Consider the following 17,312-nt stretch of genomic DNA (forward strand, 5'->3'; position numbering starts at 1 on the left):
AGCTACAGGGGACCACGGCGCACCGGTAGATGCCCAAAATCAAGGTCGGGGTGGCCTGTGGTGGCGGCGCGACGCGAGCAGGCGGTCGGCGGCGGAGGAGAACGGCGGAGGCGGCGCTCCGGTGAGGGATTGGCAGGAAGAAAGGGTGGGCGAGCTGCGCGGGGGCGAGGCGGTGCTATCTAGGGGGTCAGAGCGGGCGGAGGAGCGGCGGTGAGGCGGCTCCGCGGCGGCGTCAAGCTTGCCGGAGTACGGGGTGGAGCGGCGGCGGCATTCTATGGCGTGGGAGCGAGGAGAGAGCAAAAGAAGTAGAGGAATAGGTCGCTGGGGTCTTTGAGGTGCTCGTGCGCGCGCTGGAAGGGGTCCTGGGGCTCTGCGGCGAGCTCGCCACGGCGGCGTCGCGGTGGCGGCCGCGAGAAGGTTCTGGGCTCGCCGGGGTGGCGTGGCTCGGCTATGGAGGCTCCAGCGCGAGGCAACAGGAGGGGGAGGAGCTCCGGGGCGACGCGTGGGTGACAGCGCACGGCGAATTAATGGCCGGGAAGGCCGGGAAGGCGCTCCACGGCGGTGGCGGGCGGCGTTGTCGGCGGCGAGAGAGAAAACAGAGCAGGGGGGTGGAGGTGGAAGAAAAGGGTCGTTTTGCAATTACCAAAAGTTCCAGGGACCTCTCTGTAAACCAGCAATAACTTTTAAACTAAAGCTCAAATGGAAAAGTGCCCAACATGAAAGTTGTTCAATTTTTCAAGATCTACAACTTTGATGTTGTGCAAAAATTTATTTGACCAAAGATTCAAGAGCTAAAAATAAAAAAACATTGAAGGGATTTTGAATTCTAGGAAATTTGTCTTTTTTCAATGCAAAATCACTTCAAATGTAGACTTACAAGCAAAAATGACTACCATGCATTAAATGCACTGAAATTTTGCACAAACACCCTCCATAAAAGCTATAAACACAAATAACTATATAAAGGACCTTGCATAAAATCATAATTACACATATAACCTCTCATAATTACAAAAAAATCCTTTTTAAGCATTTCAAGCACAAGATGCATATCAACAAACACAATTACTGTGCAGACACCTATTTAAATTACTGTGCAAACACCCGGGGTGTTACATACATGGCCCACCTTGCTGCATACATGGGCCTGCTCGGGCCGAATAACACGCGACCCTGGTGATTTCGACCCAAGAGTCTACTAGGCCAATACAAGTAACGGTCGGGGCTGCACAATAACCATCGTATGGGCCCAAAGCATCCAAGTCATCGAGAATACGTGAAGCATCGCACTTGACAGCAGAGTCAGCCAGCCAGTGTGAAAAGGCTACACTGTGGTGTGAATCCACGCGCCGTTTGCATCTCTCAAAAGTCAAAGCGACCATGGGGGCAAAGTAAACCAGTGATACAATGCAAAGTCCTTTAAAATAACAAAGGACGTAACAGGTCATCCATGGGGCCAAACTGATTAACATGCAGCACGGTGCATGCAATGGGTGGCTCTAGTCCAAAGCATGTATGGGGCGTATGGCATCATGTCTCGCGGCTCAACTCAAGATGGCAACAGGTACATATCCGGCGGCTCAACTCAAGAGGACAACGGGTACATATCCAACGAGCAGTAGCCACTTATACCCGTACCCACCAAGACTAAATTTTACTCATCGGATTACCCGTACCCGAACACAGGCAAGAAAATATTTTCATACCCGTACTCGGCGGGTAATTTATACCCGACGGGTAACCCGCACCCAAAAGCACACCCGACAATTACATATAAATATGAGACATTCCCATAAAAAATAAATCATTCCAAACTTAATTGCAACAAGCATTAGCAATTCATCCAAGCTTTATTGCAACAAACATTAGCAATTCAACAGGCAACAAGTTCACAAATGCAATTAACAGATAAGGCATCAAAAGCGGAGCTGCAGCTGTGGGCGCGCGCCGATGGGAGCTGCAGCTGCAGGGGCTCATGCGAGGCCGCAACCCGCGAGGCGAGGGGCGAGGCTGCGACCGGCGAGCCTAACCTGCGCACCTGCGAGCCCGAGGGGGCGCCAGCCGCTAAGGCGCGTGGACACAGAGAGGAAGAGGGCGAGAGGCAAAGGCAGCGCGTGATGCGAGGGGCGAGTAAGGCTGGACGAAAAACTCGTGGCTCGCTAGCTCGCTCGACTCGGCTCGTTAGTGGCTTGGCTCGACTCGGCTCGTTTAATTTTTTAAACGAGCTGAGCTAATATTTTAGCTCGTAACAATAATGAGCCAGCTCGCGAGCCAGCTCGAGCTGGCTCGCGAGCCAAACGAGCTGATCAGTGCAGCAAGCTGCAGGCCGGCCAATTAACCCTATCCACTCGAGCTGGCTCGGGGACTCCGCAATCCGCATCCACAATCTCACCTTCTTCTCCCCAATCTGCTGCTCGCCTGTGCTTGTGCCCGAGGTGGAGATGCCAGCAGCCTGCACCGCGGGACCGTGGCCACACGCCTCACCTCGTCCCCACCGCCCCTCGCGCCTTGGGCCTTACCACGGCTGCGCGCCTCGCATCGTCCCCGCCGCCCCTCGCACCTCGCTGCAGCCCTCCGCGCGCCATGCCGTGGGTCCCTAGTGCATCCACCTCGCCATGGCCGTGATGGCCCCTCACGCCTCGCTCCTCGCCGCAGCTCTCCGCATCGCACCTCCAGGCGAGCACTGCGGCCAGCGGCCCCGCCCCAACCCTCGTCGCCTCCGGCGCTCCCCAGCGGGCCAGCGCTGCACCGCGGCCAGCGCCCCCAGGCACGGCACCACGGCTGGCAGCCCCGCCTCGACCTTCCTCGCGTCCAGCGCTCCCCAGCCGGCCGGCCAGCCAGGAGGGCAGGCGGCTGCCTCCGGCCGAGCACTGCACGCCCCACCCCCAAGCTCCGCATCGTGGCCGGCGGCCCAGCGCGCCGCTCCTGCACCCAAGCCTGCGTGCCGCTCCCGTCCCCGAGCTAGCTCACGAGCTAAACGAGCCGGCTCGAGCTGGCAAACGAGCCGAGCCGAGCCAAGGTTTTGGCTCGCTCTGTTATCGAGCCGAGCCGAGCTGGCTTGTTATCATAACGAGCCAGCTCGAGCTGAGCCGAGCCGAGCCGAGCCAGCTCGATATCCAACCTTAGGGGCGAGGGTGCGCGATGCGAGTAGCGAGGGCACGAGGGGGGCGCTGCGGCTGCGGGTCACGGGGTCAGGGTGGCGGCTGGGAACTTGAGAGTGGAGTGAGGGAGGGGACTAGGGTTAGGGTTTTAGGAGGGCTCCCAATATATATACTAGGCTGGCTTAATTTAATTGGATCAAATTTATGAGCTATCTAGGCTCAAATGTGTTAGGGATTTAGACTAGTTCAATTTTTTGCTGCGGGTATTTTTTACCCGCGGGTAGACGGATATGGGTAGTATGCATCCACACCCGTACCCGCCTACCCGACGGGTAAAGGATTTTGCCTAATAACGTACCCACAAGTAGAAAACTTGTTCCATACCTGTCTTCTTATCGGGTAAAACCTGTCGGATACTCAGATTTCGGGTACCCATTGCCATCTTGAGGCTCAACACATGGTTCAACTCCCACTGACAATGCGCTCAAAGAGTTTACTGCAATTTTCTTGAACTTTTGTTTGCACCGCCAAAACGATACTAGGATTTGGGAGGTTCCATTCAATTTCAATAAGCTCGTTGGGGCCACCAGTATCCTCCACAGTAAGAAGAGAATATCTAATAATCTCAAATTTGTGAATAAGGTTCACTCCATTTGTGATGGGCAAGAAGAGCAGATTTAAGGTGATACAACCTGTATTGACAAAAACAAACTGAGAAAGTAAGAAGCCGATATGAAATGATGATGGCCACTCGTCACTGCATACCAAGTGACAACAAATACACGGGCAGCCTTCAAAGTCATACCAAAATTATGAACGTGTAGGAATCAATCATGAAATATGGCTAGTATATTTTGATAAGCATCAGAAAAGAGCTAGGTGAATACTAAAGCATATGACAACCTACGGGCGTTTTTGCTTTCTTTCAAGACAGACCAAACTAAACATCCGGTAAAGTAGGCGTAATTTCGCTACTTCTTATCACGATACTTAAATTTGGGAAACGGTGCAATGCTCTAAAATCGGGCAACGCCTACCGACTTTCCGCATCACCTTTTATTTTCATCAAACTATACCGCATAAAGTTTAGCTTGTATACTTTGTGCCCATTGTAAAGCCGTCCACCGAACCCATCTAACGTCAAGCAGGATGGTTGTTCCACTGACAGATGGGTCCTGGGTCCACATGTCACTCACCCAAACTGCCCCGTTAATTTGCACGTAGGCGCTGACATCAGTATGTCTTCCAGACTTCACCGCGACACTCACACACCACCCTCCCGCTCCTGCGCACCTCCCTCCCTGCACCGGGCGCACGAACCGAACGGTACCCGCACGGATCTCCACGCGGTCGAACGGCCACGATGAGATTACTGTAGACCCGGTGCACGCGGCCGCGTCACAGCCTGCGCTGACGCCCCAGTCCGCGTCCGGCTTCTTATTTAAATCGGCGAAATGGTCGGCGGGCAGAGGAAAAAAAACCACAAGTCTTCTTGCCAGCTCGCAACCACAAACCCTAGTAGCTCCTCGCGACCCAGACGACGGGCTCGATTCGTTCCTGGTAATTTTTGCCTCTCCCTAGATGTCCCTGTATCCTCCTGTACGTCTTGGGATTTTCCCCAATTTTTTCTGTTTTTTCTGGTGGTCGGATGGAGGTGGGGGGCGAGGAAATGTTCGGATTATGTCGGATTTGGGGGGGTTTGGACGATTTCTGGGCGAAAGACGTAGTTTTGGGAGGGGATTTTGACTTCTCTCTGCGCCCAAATGTTTAGGGGTTGGGGAATTGGGGAAAGCGGTGGAAAGATGCGATTTTTTTAGCCCCTTTTGTTTGAAGCGGTGCCTGGTGCTTTAGGAAGGCAATTGGGCGTTAAGAGGCCTATTCAAAAGGTTCGATTGAGTTTGTTGATTTCGTTTTCCTGATCGGAGTCGGTCTTGTGGGGGGAAGAATTCCCAGATGATTCATTTTAGAGCTGGCGCAGTTTATCTCAGTTATGTATCCATATGTGCTATGTATGCCCATTCCTACAGAGAAGATGGGTAAAGGACGCTTCCATTGTTCTATAATCTTGGTCTATGTTCTGAAATCATGTTAGATAGGTCGTACCATGCCATCCCAAGAACAAATATTGTTTCTTTATCCCTTCATTTCAGAACTGTTGGAATTTTGCTTGTAATTGATGCTGAACTTTACAAACATACAGTGTTCCGTTGGCTTCGCTCAAGCCTGTATCTTTTACGGCAACACTATGAACTCCCCCGGTGCTGGAAGGCGGATTCCGAAGAGGCGACGGACGGCTAAGTTGCTTTCACAGCCTTTTGTTTCACGGCCTTTTGACCTGAACTGCCCCCCTGCTGAAGGGGCTGGTGAGGGGGGTTCAACTTTGAGCATTATGCCTGTCTCACACACCCAAGCTTCAAGCAGTATGCCTGTCTCACACAGCCAGGCTTCCAGTAGCATGCCACCTGCTACTAATGAGCCACATGTTGGCATGCATAGTTGCCCCATTGATGTGGAAGCCATTGATGATGATGTTGTTATCCATTCTTCAAGATCACTCCCTCAGGTATGTTATTGTGCCTTTTTCTAGTGTCTCTTTGTACATTTGCTTATTTAGTTTAGTCAAAGTTTGTTTCTTATATGATTGTTTAAGGTGGAAGAATGACACTGATAATCAAGTTGTTTGCTTTAAAGTTTCAGGCAAGACAACAGTCGACCAGGACGGAACGTATTACTGTGATAATAGATGATGATTCTGAAACGAACCCAGAACCAGCAGGTTTGATGATATCCCCAGCATGAATTTTTTGAACCATTCCTGTCATTTGAATGCAACCGTCCAGTTATTTTGTATAGTAACTCATAATTTTCATCTTAGATACAGTAGTATATAGTTCTGCTCTGCTGGACTGCCCTCCTCTTCATTCTCTAGTAGTTGTGATGTTTTGCCTGCTATTCATGATGTAACTTCTGTTACTCACAGTTCAGCTTGCTAAGCATAAAAAAAATTGTGATGTGTGTTAGTATGTCATAATGTAGCTCTTTTTTTTTTATGTGGCTACTTGTTAGATGCCCATGCAGCAGCAGAATCTTATTGATATAGCTGATATCTTCCACATGGTACATGGTTCACATAGCAAGTTAGCACTTCATTTACTGCAATCGATGTCTTTCAATGGGCTAAATTTGAAAGTAAGACTTGAACCCCAAAAATCTGGTTGGTGTTGTTCCACTTGAAGGTAAATAGCATGAGCATGCTCACATAACCATTCTGTGTTGCGATAGTGGTGTTGGATATCAATGTATACAAGAACCATCGTAGTAAAAGCTGTGTGACCATGGAGCACAGTATTATTATTCTTTTCCTGTTTCAGTTGGTTCAGTCTGCCTTGTGAAATTTTGGTTTGCCTGGTCAGTTGTGCATGCGCTAAGTGTTTAGGTAATATGATCATAGTCTTAGTAATGCACTTACTTCTCTAAGAAAATAAGTGTTAAATATTACCTTATAGATTTTTGTTCTTAACTTTGCTCAAGTATGCCAAGCTTGTAGAAATATAATATAAAAGACTTTAACATATTTGTTTCTGTTTCATAGAGTATCTAATAACTTGGCACATGTTGCATTCTTTTTAGGGGATGCTCTTGATGAGCATGTGAACACACTGCTATCCCTGGGCATAAACCGCAGGTATCAGCCTCTAAGAGCAACTAGCACTTGCCCTGTAATAAGTTTAGTGGACACACCAGAAGTCAACTTCTTCAAGGTAAGAATTCTACAATGAACTCGATCAATGTAATATCAGTAAATATCAGCTCTGTATTGATTGCTTAAATAATTCTACCAATGTTGGTCCAGGCACCCCCTGAACCTGTGAAGGAGGTTCCGAAGGAACCAAAGTTCACCTGCCCTATATGCATGAATGAGCTGACAGAAGCAACATCCACTGTCTGCGGTCACATTTTCTGCCAGAAGTGCATCAAGGCTGCCATTCAAGCTCAGAAGAAGTGCCCTACCTGCCGAAAGAGCCTTAATAAAAACCAGCACCACCGGGTATACCTCCCGACAACGGAGTAATCCGATAGTCATTTTGGAGCAAGCTCTGCAGCACCTGATCTTCACCACATTGTGGCGATTGTATGTCGGAGCTATTTAGAGAGGCTTATCGATAGCATAGAGTAGTACTGCGATTTAACAAGTGGTTTTGCCCTCGCATTTGGGACATCATACCAAGCTGTAGCCTCGGTAAAGTAGTATCATCTTGATTTGGGTGTTGTTATTATGTTCAACGCAGTATCTTATCCTTTCTGTTTGGGATGTGAAATGTGGTGCAATGTGAAGTTTCGCTGGTATATTGTCATGTGCATACTCAACCCCAATGTTGAATCTACCGTCGCCCGTGCGTTAGGAAACTTACGGTCAATCTGGAAACTCTAGAGTGGTGACTAATTTTCCCTTTCCCCTTCCTTTTTTATTTTTTCCTCTTCCCCTTCGGCCCTTCCCATCCTCTCAAGATATGGACCCGAGCTCCCCCTTCCTCTCGAGATGGACTCGAGCTCCCAGGGCGGAGGCGGAGGAAGCACGGCGGTGGAGCGGGCGGAGGCGGCGCGGCACGCGCTGCAGCGCCGGCGCGGCGAGGCGCCGGGGCGTGCTCTGCGCGCGGCTGGGCGGGGCGGCGGTGGCGCGGCACGGCGAGGTGCCAGCGACGGCGGCGGAGCGGCGCGGCTAGGGCTGCGGTGCAGCTATTTTTTTGTTGTTTTTTTTTTAATTTATGCAAAAGAAATTTCTGACATTTGATGGAAAAGTTTTCTAAATTTGTTTTAATCCGAACTCTTGGTTTTCGATGCAAAAGTTGTTTCTTGAAATTTTTTATCAAAATATTCTCTTTCAATTTTTTTTGTCGTCAAATTTTTCCCAGCCCTCTCCAAGTTTCTTCTTGAAAAATTTCTCTGAAAACATTTTAATCAGAAAATGATAAAAAGGGTTATAAAAAAACAGAGGAGCCGTCCCTACGGTCGGCCGTAAATTAGCGTGGCCCATACTCAACGTGGCTGTACGTTCAGCATGGGCCCTTGGAGACCTGCCCCAGGGCCCATGAAAGGTTCGTATGAGATTCAGAAGTTTCATTGCCTCTGCTCGTGTGGGCGCGTGGCCTGATCCGAAGTTTTGGGCTTGGACAGTCATAGCCGGACCGGCCTCTTCCAATGGGCCGGGCCCGGGGGAGGTGCATCGGCAGGTCAACCAGCCCATTATCATTCTGCTAGCATCATGAGATGAGGTTCATGATCGAAATTAGCCACCAGTTTATCAGAGAGAGAAAAACAAAGAATTAGCCATCAGGTCTTGTTTGGAACACAACACATGAAGTTTTTGGTTCTCCTTAAGTCATTGAGATTATTATAACACCATTTGCGAAACAGCTGTGAAATTCCTACAAAACCACTGCTGCCTTCATCGTTCATCCTCTTCTATAGTCATCACTCATCAGCGTATAAAATCAATGGCACCTATTGCTATTGGCTAGCACGCCACAGCTTGATAGAAACCAAGCAGGAGCAGTAATCTACAGGCAAACACAACGTGGCCCGGATGTTCATCGATCAATCATCAGCCAATCAACTGAAGAAGAACCACAGGCCTGTGACGCTGCCCATTGATCGATCAAAGCGATTCTTGCGTGCCTGAACAATACGCTGCAACACCGGGACACGTCTTCATCGGCGGGTGCCTGTCAGTTGCCGTCCAGTTTAGCCCAAAGCAAGGGGCACTCGGTGGGCGCGGGGATAAGGGAAAGCGGTGGCCCAAATGATGCCGACGTTGACGCCACCACGCGGCCACCAAGCACGTTCCCATCGCCTCCAGTCTCCCTCCACTCCACCCATTTGCGTCACCGCCGGGTAACGCCTCCCTCGCAAACCCTTGCTAATCTATCAAGTAGGGCGCCAATGGCATCGAGTGGGCAATTCTTTTTAGCAACCGGATGCACTTTATTTTTCTCGAGTGGTTTGGGCAGTGTTGGGTTGCTCTGTTTCTCTCTAGTATAAGGTTCCTTTTGGGATTTGGACAGCAAATGAAAAAAAAACTTTTGGGGATTCGAAAAGTTTTATCCCCTTTTCTAGATGCAAGATAAATATTCTGAAGAATATCGAACATTTTTTTTCATGTTAATTAACTCCAGAAAAGTAGCAAAGCACGCAGAACTGGACTTGTTCTTCCAGGTTGCCTGTGAGCTCTGAACATTTCGGTTTCAGCTGGCTGCGAAATCGGATCAGCAATATGGTCAGCTAAAGGCATGTAGGAATTGCGGCATGCCATGGGCATCACCATCACGTCTGCTCCCAGTGTGCAAGTCTCCTTTGGCTGCTTATCAAGTCAACACACGGCGTGTACCGGCGTTTAGGCCGTTGTATTGTTGTGTTGGAAAGTTGGAATATCGGTTTGGGCCTCAACGGTTGTCAGGGGGCGTCGAATGGATGAAATGATTACGTTTTCGACCTTATTTTTCAGGAAAGTTAGTGCATATGCAAAATTCCATCAGCCTCCTGTTGGTGCTTATGAGAATATATGTGAGTAAATGCTTTCCTTTTTTTTTTACTTCCTTTTCTGCTGTGGAATAATTCATAAACAAAAACCGCCAAAATTTTGGCAGTCTCCTCCATTACTTGTCCCAGTTCATGAACCTGTCTTGAACTATCGTGTTTTATTTTTCGTCTGTTCTGATAACCTAGTTCATGTACTTGTCTCGAACGACCTCCCAACCAAAGTTGCAAAATTGTCTGATATTCTGGTACTGACGCGTTGCTGCTCTACCCTTTTGCATGCTGCTGCCTACCAGAACGTGAATCTTTACCAAATGGAGCCGCTTCATGGCTGTCAGGCTGGGCATCCTGACGCTGTCCCTCCTCAAACCATAATTTCTCAGCTAGAGTGCTCATTGCCACCAGATGATTGTTCTGTAAAGTTTTTTATGGTTTCATCAGGGACAAGAATTTCATGATTCCATCTGTTCTAAAGGGAGATTTGCAAAATTATTCCGATGTAACTTGTGCGCTGCCCGTCAATCTGCGACGCCAGGAGTGTTTAATTATATCATGGATTTTTCTTCCTTTTTTTTTGTCTTCTCTCATATCTTGATTAGGATGGGTTGTTCATTTTCATGATGTAGACCCATGCCTTATTAAATATTAATCTCTCTATTGCAAGCGACGACTGACGATAACATAACAGACTATATGTTGCATGCCGGTCAAATGAAACAAAATCACTCATATAGAAAATAAAATAAAGGTGATGGCTGAGAGTTGTGGCCTTTGAAGATGATGGGAATACTTTCCTTTGGTATGTTTTCGATTCTGCATATTCTCACGTCACAATAACTTCATCTTAGTGGTGGAGATAGCTTTCTGATCCAACTGGGGACTTATCCTAGCTTTCTACAGATAAATTTATAAAAAGTTACTTCTTCATGGTACATCTTGAAAAGGTCACAATTTTTATGCTTCCTTGAGGGGCCTCTAGCTAATAATAATTGATCTTATCTTACTGTCTACTACTGTGGCAGAAGGAACTGCTGGTTACAGAAAGCCTTTATGCAAATATATATATTTTTTACATGAATATGATATCTTTAACATATTTATTACAAGTTTGTTGAGCTCATGTTGATTCCTCGTAATTCATAAGCACATAGTTTGTATAATTTGTGACAATTTGTGAAATTGGGCTCTCAGGTTTGGATTATTTTCTATGTGATTTAGAAAATTAAAGGAGGGGACAAATCTTCAATGCCCCTTGTTGGGTTCACCTTGAGATAACTCCTTCCTCGATGACCAAACTAAACACACATGTGCTTCTCGAGATTCGTAGCTGACAAGTTTTACAATACATAGAAGTTTATTCTTGTGATAACAACCATTTTGAAACTAGTACTAATTTTGCTTTATCTGTTTGGTCCAATAAGTTTTTTGATTTATTTAACCTCCTAATCTATTTGTTGGGACAATTTGCCCTCTTATGATTTTCCAAAATTATCCTCCTACTAGTTGAATTTTGGAATTTTTTTGGGTCCAAGTTAGCATCATGTGCCCTGACACAAAATATCTGGAATTGTCATAGGATGGGACTGTCTAATAACGGTTGATATATGTAAATGTATGGATATATTAGATAAATAATATGTGTTTCTAGCATAAGGCATGATGAATTAACCACAATTATATGAGGAGAAACTAAATAAAGACAAATTTCATTAGGATGAATGGTTCTAGTTTAAATGGATTGGGGCTTGAGAGGTTAATTGAATCATTATTTTGTACGAGGGGTTAAGTGCACAAATCAAATAGTTAAGTAAAATAGGCTGTTTTAGTTTCTATTTAACAATATAAATGTAGTAATATTAAAGATAACAAAGCATATATACACCTTTCCTCTTGTAATTGTTCGAACACTATCGTTACTATTAGAAGGGATTTATATGCAATTTTCTAAGCTGGTGGGAGAAAGCTGATGAGACAAGGGTTCTCGCTGTAGGATATGGTCTCGTGGCATCCATTTGACTTCCATGAGTGGTATTCCAGCATATTTCGCAATCAGTCCCTTGTCTTTCTCAATTTTTCTAGGTACAATCATGCAGTTCTACAATTTAATTAAATGACTCATTTCAATTTGTTAAGGGAAGGTACCACTCCAGCCTATGTTACACAAGTACCACTCTACTCCCAAAGAAACAACGTAAAACATTACAGATGGTGCATTGGACCAGTGGATATTGGTGGGAAATGAAGTAGGATTGGTGCAAATTCATCTCTAGATATTGATCCCCTCCTTTTCCCAAAAATAATTTCCCTTGGACATTTTTGACGGGTTGAGCTTAAATAAAGTTGATAAATCTGTCTCTAGACTGTAATGTTTAAAAATAGCTCCTTTTCATGCAAAGAAACACAAGCAAGAGAAAAATGATTAGAGAGAGTCAGGATCCACTTTCCAGCTACATGATCGAGTTCTATGTTTAGGATTTATGTCTTCCCTATCCTAAGCTTTTTTGTGTTGTTTTTTTTATACCTTCTCTTCTTTGATGATGACAAGGATGTAGAATGGCTTTGATTTCGTCATGGCAGATCTGATGAAGGGGGTGGTGACGGCGGTGACATTAGAAACTCCAGACAAGGTGGCATAGAGATTTAGGTGTTTCGATAACGATGGAGAGACACAGAGACGGCGTTGCTTCAATGAAATAAGGTTGTTCGACCCCTTCCCCATTTTATCATGCCCCAATTCAACCCTAACGGAAGGTTAGTGAGATAGGTTCTTCCTCTTTTTCCTCCGGTGGATGACATAGCTTTAACAAGGATTGGTGTCTCTTATAGGTCGTTGAAAAGCCTAGGCTCCAATTTGTTTCTAGCTTGCCGAAGGCATCGAACATACAAGAAATCCATATATTTTGTGCGCCAACAAATACCGAAGCCAGGAATATATGGTGTCCTAGATTTTCCACAAAACAACGTTGTACAAGACTTTAGATACAAAAGTTGCACGTCATAAAATTGGCAAAGTTTAAGGGGTACAATTAAAAAAAAAGACCCTAGTAGCATGAAACGAAACTGAAAGCCACCAGGGGCTAGAGTATTAAAATATCCCTCCATTAGTCTCACCATCTCACGTGTCTCAGCCGGTCACCCCTCAAACTCCTCTCCCTCCTCTTCTTCATTTCCATCAGCTTTTGTCTCACCGTCACAGAAATTCCGATTGCGGCGCAGTCCCGGATTGTTCACTCCAGCCCGCAAATGATCATCACCGTCAGCAGCAGCTTCTCGAAGAATTCATGATCCTTTTGCGATGGTATGGCGATTCCCCTCGTTCTCCTCTGTTTTTCTCATCCTTGCCAAACCCTCCATGCGATTTCTTGAGTGGTGTAGCTTCTGCTTCTCCCAGAGGTGTTTTGATAATTCGTCCATGCCTGCGAATCAGTGATATTTTGTACAAATTTTACGAACGGAGAGGTGTTTTGGGAAGATAATAAGAGCTTAACCGCCTCCGCTACTTTGGCATTTTTTTTTCGTTTTCGACTGGAAGTCGAATCGCCGGGTCGAGGTCGGCGACAGGACCTTTGGACGGCGTCGGTAGTTCCATGGTAGCGGTGTCGAGGAACCGCAGCATCCCGTCTCGAGTTTGTTGGAGCGGCGCCCGCGAACCTTGCGGCAGGGGAGAGAAACCGTCACGCCCAGCGGTGAGGGGTGTGGGGGGAGGGAAGCGGGAATCCGGCGGCTGCGGGTGCGCAGGCGGGCGGGGGCGGAGCTCCGGGAGCCCTCTGAATGGTGAGCAACTGTGCTTCTCTTCTAAAAGTTCGAATTGGATCGGGCTCGAACGCACCGCACCTGTTTCGGAAAGGAACGGGTACTCGCGCCGCGCCGCCGCCTCAACTATGGCGCCGGCGTTCTCGGCGCACATCGCCGCGCTCCGACGTGGAGCGCTGTGTGGGCGGTGGGTACCCGCGGCGCTGTTCTCGTCGGGGATGCTCGCCGGCGACAAACCCATTCTGGTAAAGGCTGAGCCTTTTTGTTTCCGGTCACAGTGAGATCTCCCTGCAGCGGTTGCTGGTTGAATCCTCTATGAGGAAGTTTGGTGTGTGTTCCCTGTTCCGGCATCACAGGGACGAATTTGAAATTCACCTGCCTTTGTGCGCAAGTGCTGATTCTGTTAAGAATCTTTTGTAGCTGATACCTGGTTGAACAGATTAGAACATCATAATTCTCTTTGAAAGTTGAAATGAATGCGCACGTGTGCATGGTCTTTCGGATGCTTTCCCCCTCTGAAGTCTGAATACAGCTCATGGAGCAGGATGGGGTTGCTGAATTTTTAACCCTTGTTAGTTTCTTTGCGTAGAGGTCACACTTGCAGTTGATTTCAGGGTGAATTTTAGCATAGCTTACCTTCCTGGACTGGGTTTCCCGGGAATATGAGTTTGCCTCGTCCTTCGTGAACCGATTTCCTCCGTGAGAAGTCCTTGCTTTCCCGATTCAGAGTTCAGACATGTTGAATTGAATCTTGACGCAATGCAATTGCAACCGCATGTATGATGCCCTCACCCATTGTTCCTTCTGATAACCTGCCCCAGGGTCCGATCTCCAATGATGCGTCGCATAAGAGGTTCTTCAGCATCGCTCCACCGGCGGCACTGATATTTTTCTTCGTACTAATATTCGTCGCTGGTGCAATTGTCACGCTTGATCACAAGGAGGTCTGTTCTGAACTTCGGATAGCTAAGCATGTTTTCTTGGATGTTTTCAGGTGTATATATACTCCGGATTCTGAAAGGTCATTCTTGCTCGATGTGTTTCTGCAGAACTTGTCGATACTGCAGCTGCATCCAAGAGAAGCGTTTGCAACCGAGGAGATCAGGCCTCCAGCGACGAGCGCGTTGCGCGCTGAGCCAACAGAGGAACCCAACCTCTGTGAGGTTAAAGCATATCCATTTGCTGCTACTATTCATGACAGTTTGACAACCGAGAATATTACAAGAGCAGTTACTGAAGAACTCTTGCTAAAAAAAAACTCTGCAGAACCAATGCAGACCTTCAGGCAGCGAGGCCTTGCCGAGGGGCATCGTGCAGGATAAGTCCAACTTCCAGATGGAGTCCCTGGGCGGCAATCCAGGGCGGAAGAAGGCTGTTAGGCCGTCGAAAAGCCTCCTAGCGATCCCCGTCGGCATCAAGCAGAAGGCGGTCGTCGACAAGCTTGTCGCCAAGGTAACCTCCCTCTGAATTCTGATACACTCTGCTGCCCTCGACTGTTCAGCCCTGCTTCGATCTTCATGTAGTAGCGCCGTGCTCTGTTGCCGTTGTTACATGCCTGATTAATAAAGTGATCGCCGTGCAGTTCCCGGCTTCCAACTTCGTCGTGATGCTGTTCCACTACGACGGCGTGGTTGACGGGTGGCGAGACCTCAAGTGGTCGGACCGCGCCATCCACGTCGCCGTGCGCGACCAGACCAAGTGGTGGTTCGCCAAGCGGTTCCTGCACCCGGACGTGGTGGCGGAGTACGAGTACATCTTCCTCTGGGACGAGGACATCGAGGTGGATAGCTTCGACCCGCTCGAGTACCTGCGGATCGTGAGGAGGGAAGGGCTCGAGATCTCGCAGCCGGCGCTGGACCGCCGGTCGCAGATCCACCACCGTCTCACGGCCCGCGCGCGCAACGTCGACGTCCACCGGCGGTTCTACAAGACGAGCGGCCATGGCCGGTGCAACGGCAACAGCACGGGGCCGCCGTGCACGGGGTGGGTGGAGATGATGGTGCCGGTGTTCTCGCGCGCGGCGTGGCGGTGCGCGTGGCACATGATCCAGAACGACCTCATCTACGCCTGGGGGATGGACTTCAAGCTCGGCTACTGCGCGCAGGGCGACCGGCGGCGCAACGTCGGCGTCGTCGACAGCCAGTACGTGCTCCACCGGGGCATCCCCACGCTCGGCGACGGCGGCAAGCCGCAGGTGTCGGCGTCGGCGGCGGACCGGCTGGCGGTGAGGCAGCGGTCGTACACCGAGCTGAAGCTGTTCAACAGGAGGTGGAAGGAGGCCGTGGCGGAGGACGGGTGCTGGACCGACCCTTACCCCGATCCGGCGACCACCGGCTGACCGTCCGACGGCAGGAGATGGTGCCGGGACGGGAGGTACACTACAGTAGTCAGTAGCTGTTACATTGACCTTGCCTAGATGACAGATTATACACCATATTTACAGCTTCAGAGAGCTCAGAGCAATCTCATGTATGATGTACAGATTGTAATTTTTTTTCTTTCTCTGATCTCAAGGAAAAAAAAAGCAGGCGCGAATAAAAAAGAAGCTGCAATGCAATTTTTTCTGAACTTTTTCAGTAATGAGATAATTCAGAAACTGTAAAAGCTACCTTCACCGAATGCCAAAATAGCTTTAGTTCAATTGTACGTGTCAAAATAGCTGTGGTTTCCCTTAAAACGCTAGTATGTAACATGCAGTAGGTTAGCACAGGTGACAGGCCACCTTCCGTATTATTGAATTCCAGGATGAAACAAATAAAGTCAAAAGAGAAGGTAATGTAGGCTGAATTCCATTTTGGGGAGTCATTCAATGAATTTCGTAGAATCGAACCTTCAAAATCAAACAGAAGCTTGAACAAAGAGCACCATAGTCGTTTGGCAAATACAGAGAATAGTGGTCCGATTTTACTAGCTGTGTAGTTGACGGCTCTTATGGTAACACACGAATTTCACTTGGAAACATACGAGTGCAAGACCAAGAGCACTATATTTTGTGGCATGATCACTAACCCTGCTGAAGTAGCTGGATTCAGTCGAAATGCATGCATCAAAGCAACTTCAGTAGACCCTCTAAACAATCCCCTATCATGAGTTTAGAGGGTTAAATAAAAAAGATGCACTCCAGCAAACTCTTTATTTTATTTTAGGCAGGCCTCCAAACTCCTTCCTCCACCCTCCTTTTCCAGGGGGTCTCTAGTGAACCCTACATTATAAATTAGAATTGAGGGTTATTGCTAAGCTTTTACAAACTCCTGTAAAATAGTAGTAGGTGACTCTGTTAGCATTTAGAGGGTCAAATTTAGAGGCTGGAGATGCTCTCATCTCACCAGATCGCGCTCCAGCAAAGCCACATCGCATTACGGAACAAGACCTTAGTAATTAGTAATTGCTAATTAGTTGGTCGGTGGACCCATTCTTTCCCGGTTCTAGCGCTTGTTGTTGGGCCGAACCGTGTTACGGGCCAAACCAACGAGGCTGTTATCTGCTGCCGCAGATTAACGGCCCACGACTCCACGAGGGAAAACTGGGCTGCTTAATTTTTGTTGACAGGTTGTGGCGTTGTGCTCGCCCGCCCGCACGAAACCCATCATCCATCAAGCATGCAAAGCAACTCAGCGCGGCTTGGGAGGGCTCGCCGCCGGCAGACCACGGCAGCGGTGACAGACCAGCAGGAGGTCTTGACATTGTTGACACCGCCGGTCGTCGTGTTGCTGTATATCAGGTTCGCGTATGAGCTGCGCTTCTAATATAAACATTGTCATCAGCATCTTGTGTCTCTGTGTGTGTTTGACTGTTTATCTTGTCGGCACTAGAACATAGCGGAACTTTCAGTAGAGCAATCATGATCAGCCAATCACTGCGTCAAGCCAGCCTGAGAACTCAGTTGTTCATGAGTTCAATTAGTTCACTGTAATCTCAATTCTC

General features: G+C 48.0%; 2 protein-coding genes across 4 annotated transcripts; both read left to right on the forward strand.

Moving 5' to 3' along the window:
• Positions 1 to 4,523: 4,523 nt before the first annotated feature.
• On the forward strand, positions 4,524 to 7,456 carry LOC120709066 (E3 ubiquitin-protein ligase RNF4-like). The gene is made up of 5 exons (XM_039994581.1): positions 4,524 to 4,661; positions 5,302 to 5,664; positions 5,799 to 5,877; positions 6,732 to 6,862; positions 6,955 to 7,456. Exons 2-5 carry the CDS (start codon positions 5,347 to 5,349, stop codon positions 7,171 to 7,173), a joined length of 747 nt encoding a protein of 248 aa, XP_039850515.1. The 5' UTR covers positions 4,524 to 4,661; positions 5,302 to 5,346; the 3' UTR covers positions 7,174 to 7,456.
• A 5,260-nt stretch (positions 7,457 to 12,716) lies between these two features.
• Positions 12,717 to 15,964, forward strand: LOC120709068. 3 transcript variants are annotated; one of them, XM_039994582.1, is made up of 5 exons: positions 12,718 to 12,933; positions 13,168 to 14,332; positions 14,438 to 14,551; positions 14,655 to 14,840; positions 14,971 to 15,964. In XM_039994582.1, the coding sequence occupies exons 2-5, from the start codon at positions 14,168 to 14,170 to the stop codon at positions 15,724 to 15,726; spliced, it is 1,221 nt and encodes a 406-aa protein (XP_039850516.1). In that variant the 5' UTR covers positions 12,718 to 12,933; positions 13,168 to 14,167; the 3' UTR covers positions 15,727 to 15,964. The 3 variants fall into 3 exon arrangements, with proteins under 3 accessions (XP_039850518.1, XP_039850516.1, XP_039850517.1); XM_039994583.1 differs by having other exon boundaries at positions 12,720 to 12,933; positions 14,210 to 14,332; XM_039994584.1 differs by lacking the exon at positions 13,168 to 14,332 and having other exon boundaries at positions 12,717 to 12,933; positions 14,383 to 14,551.
• The last annotated feature ends 1,348 nt before the right edge of the window (positions 15,965 to 17,312 follow it).

This window comes from Panicum virgatum, chromosome 5K (assembly GCF_016808335.1).
Source record: "Panicum virgatum strain AP13 chromosome 5K, P.virgatum_v5, whole genome shotgun sequence".
In the NCBI taxonomy this organism is placed as follows: Eukaryota; Viridiplantae; Streptophyta; class Magnoliopsida; order Poales; family Poaceae; genus Panicum; species Panicum virgatum.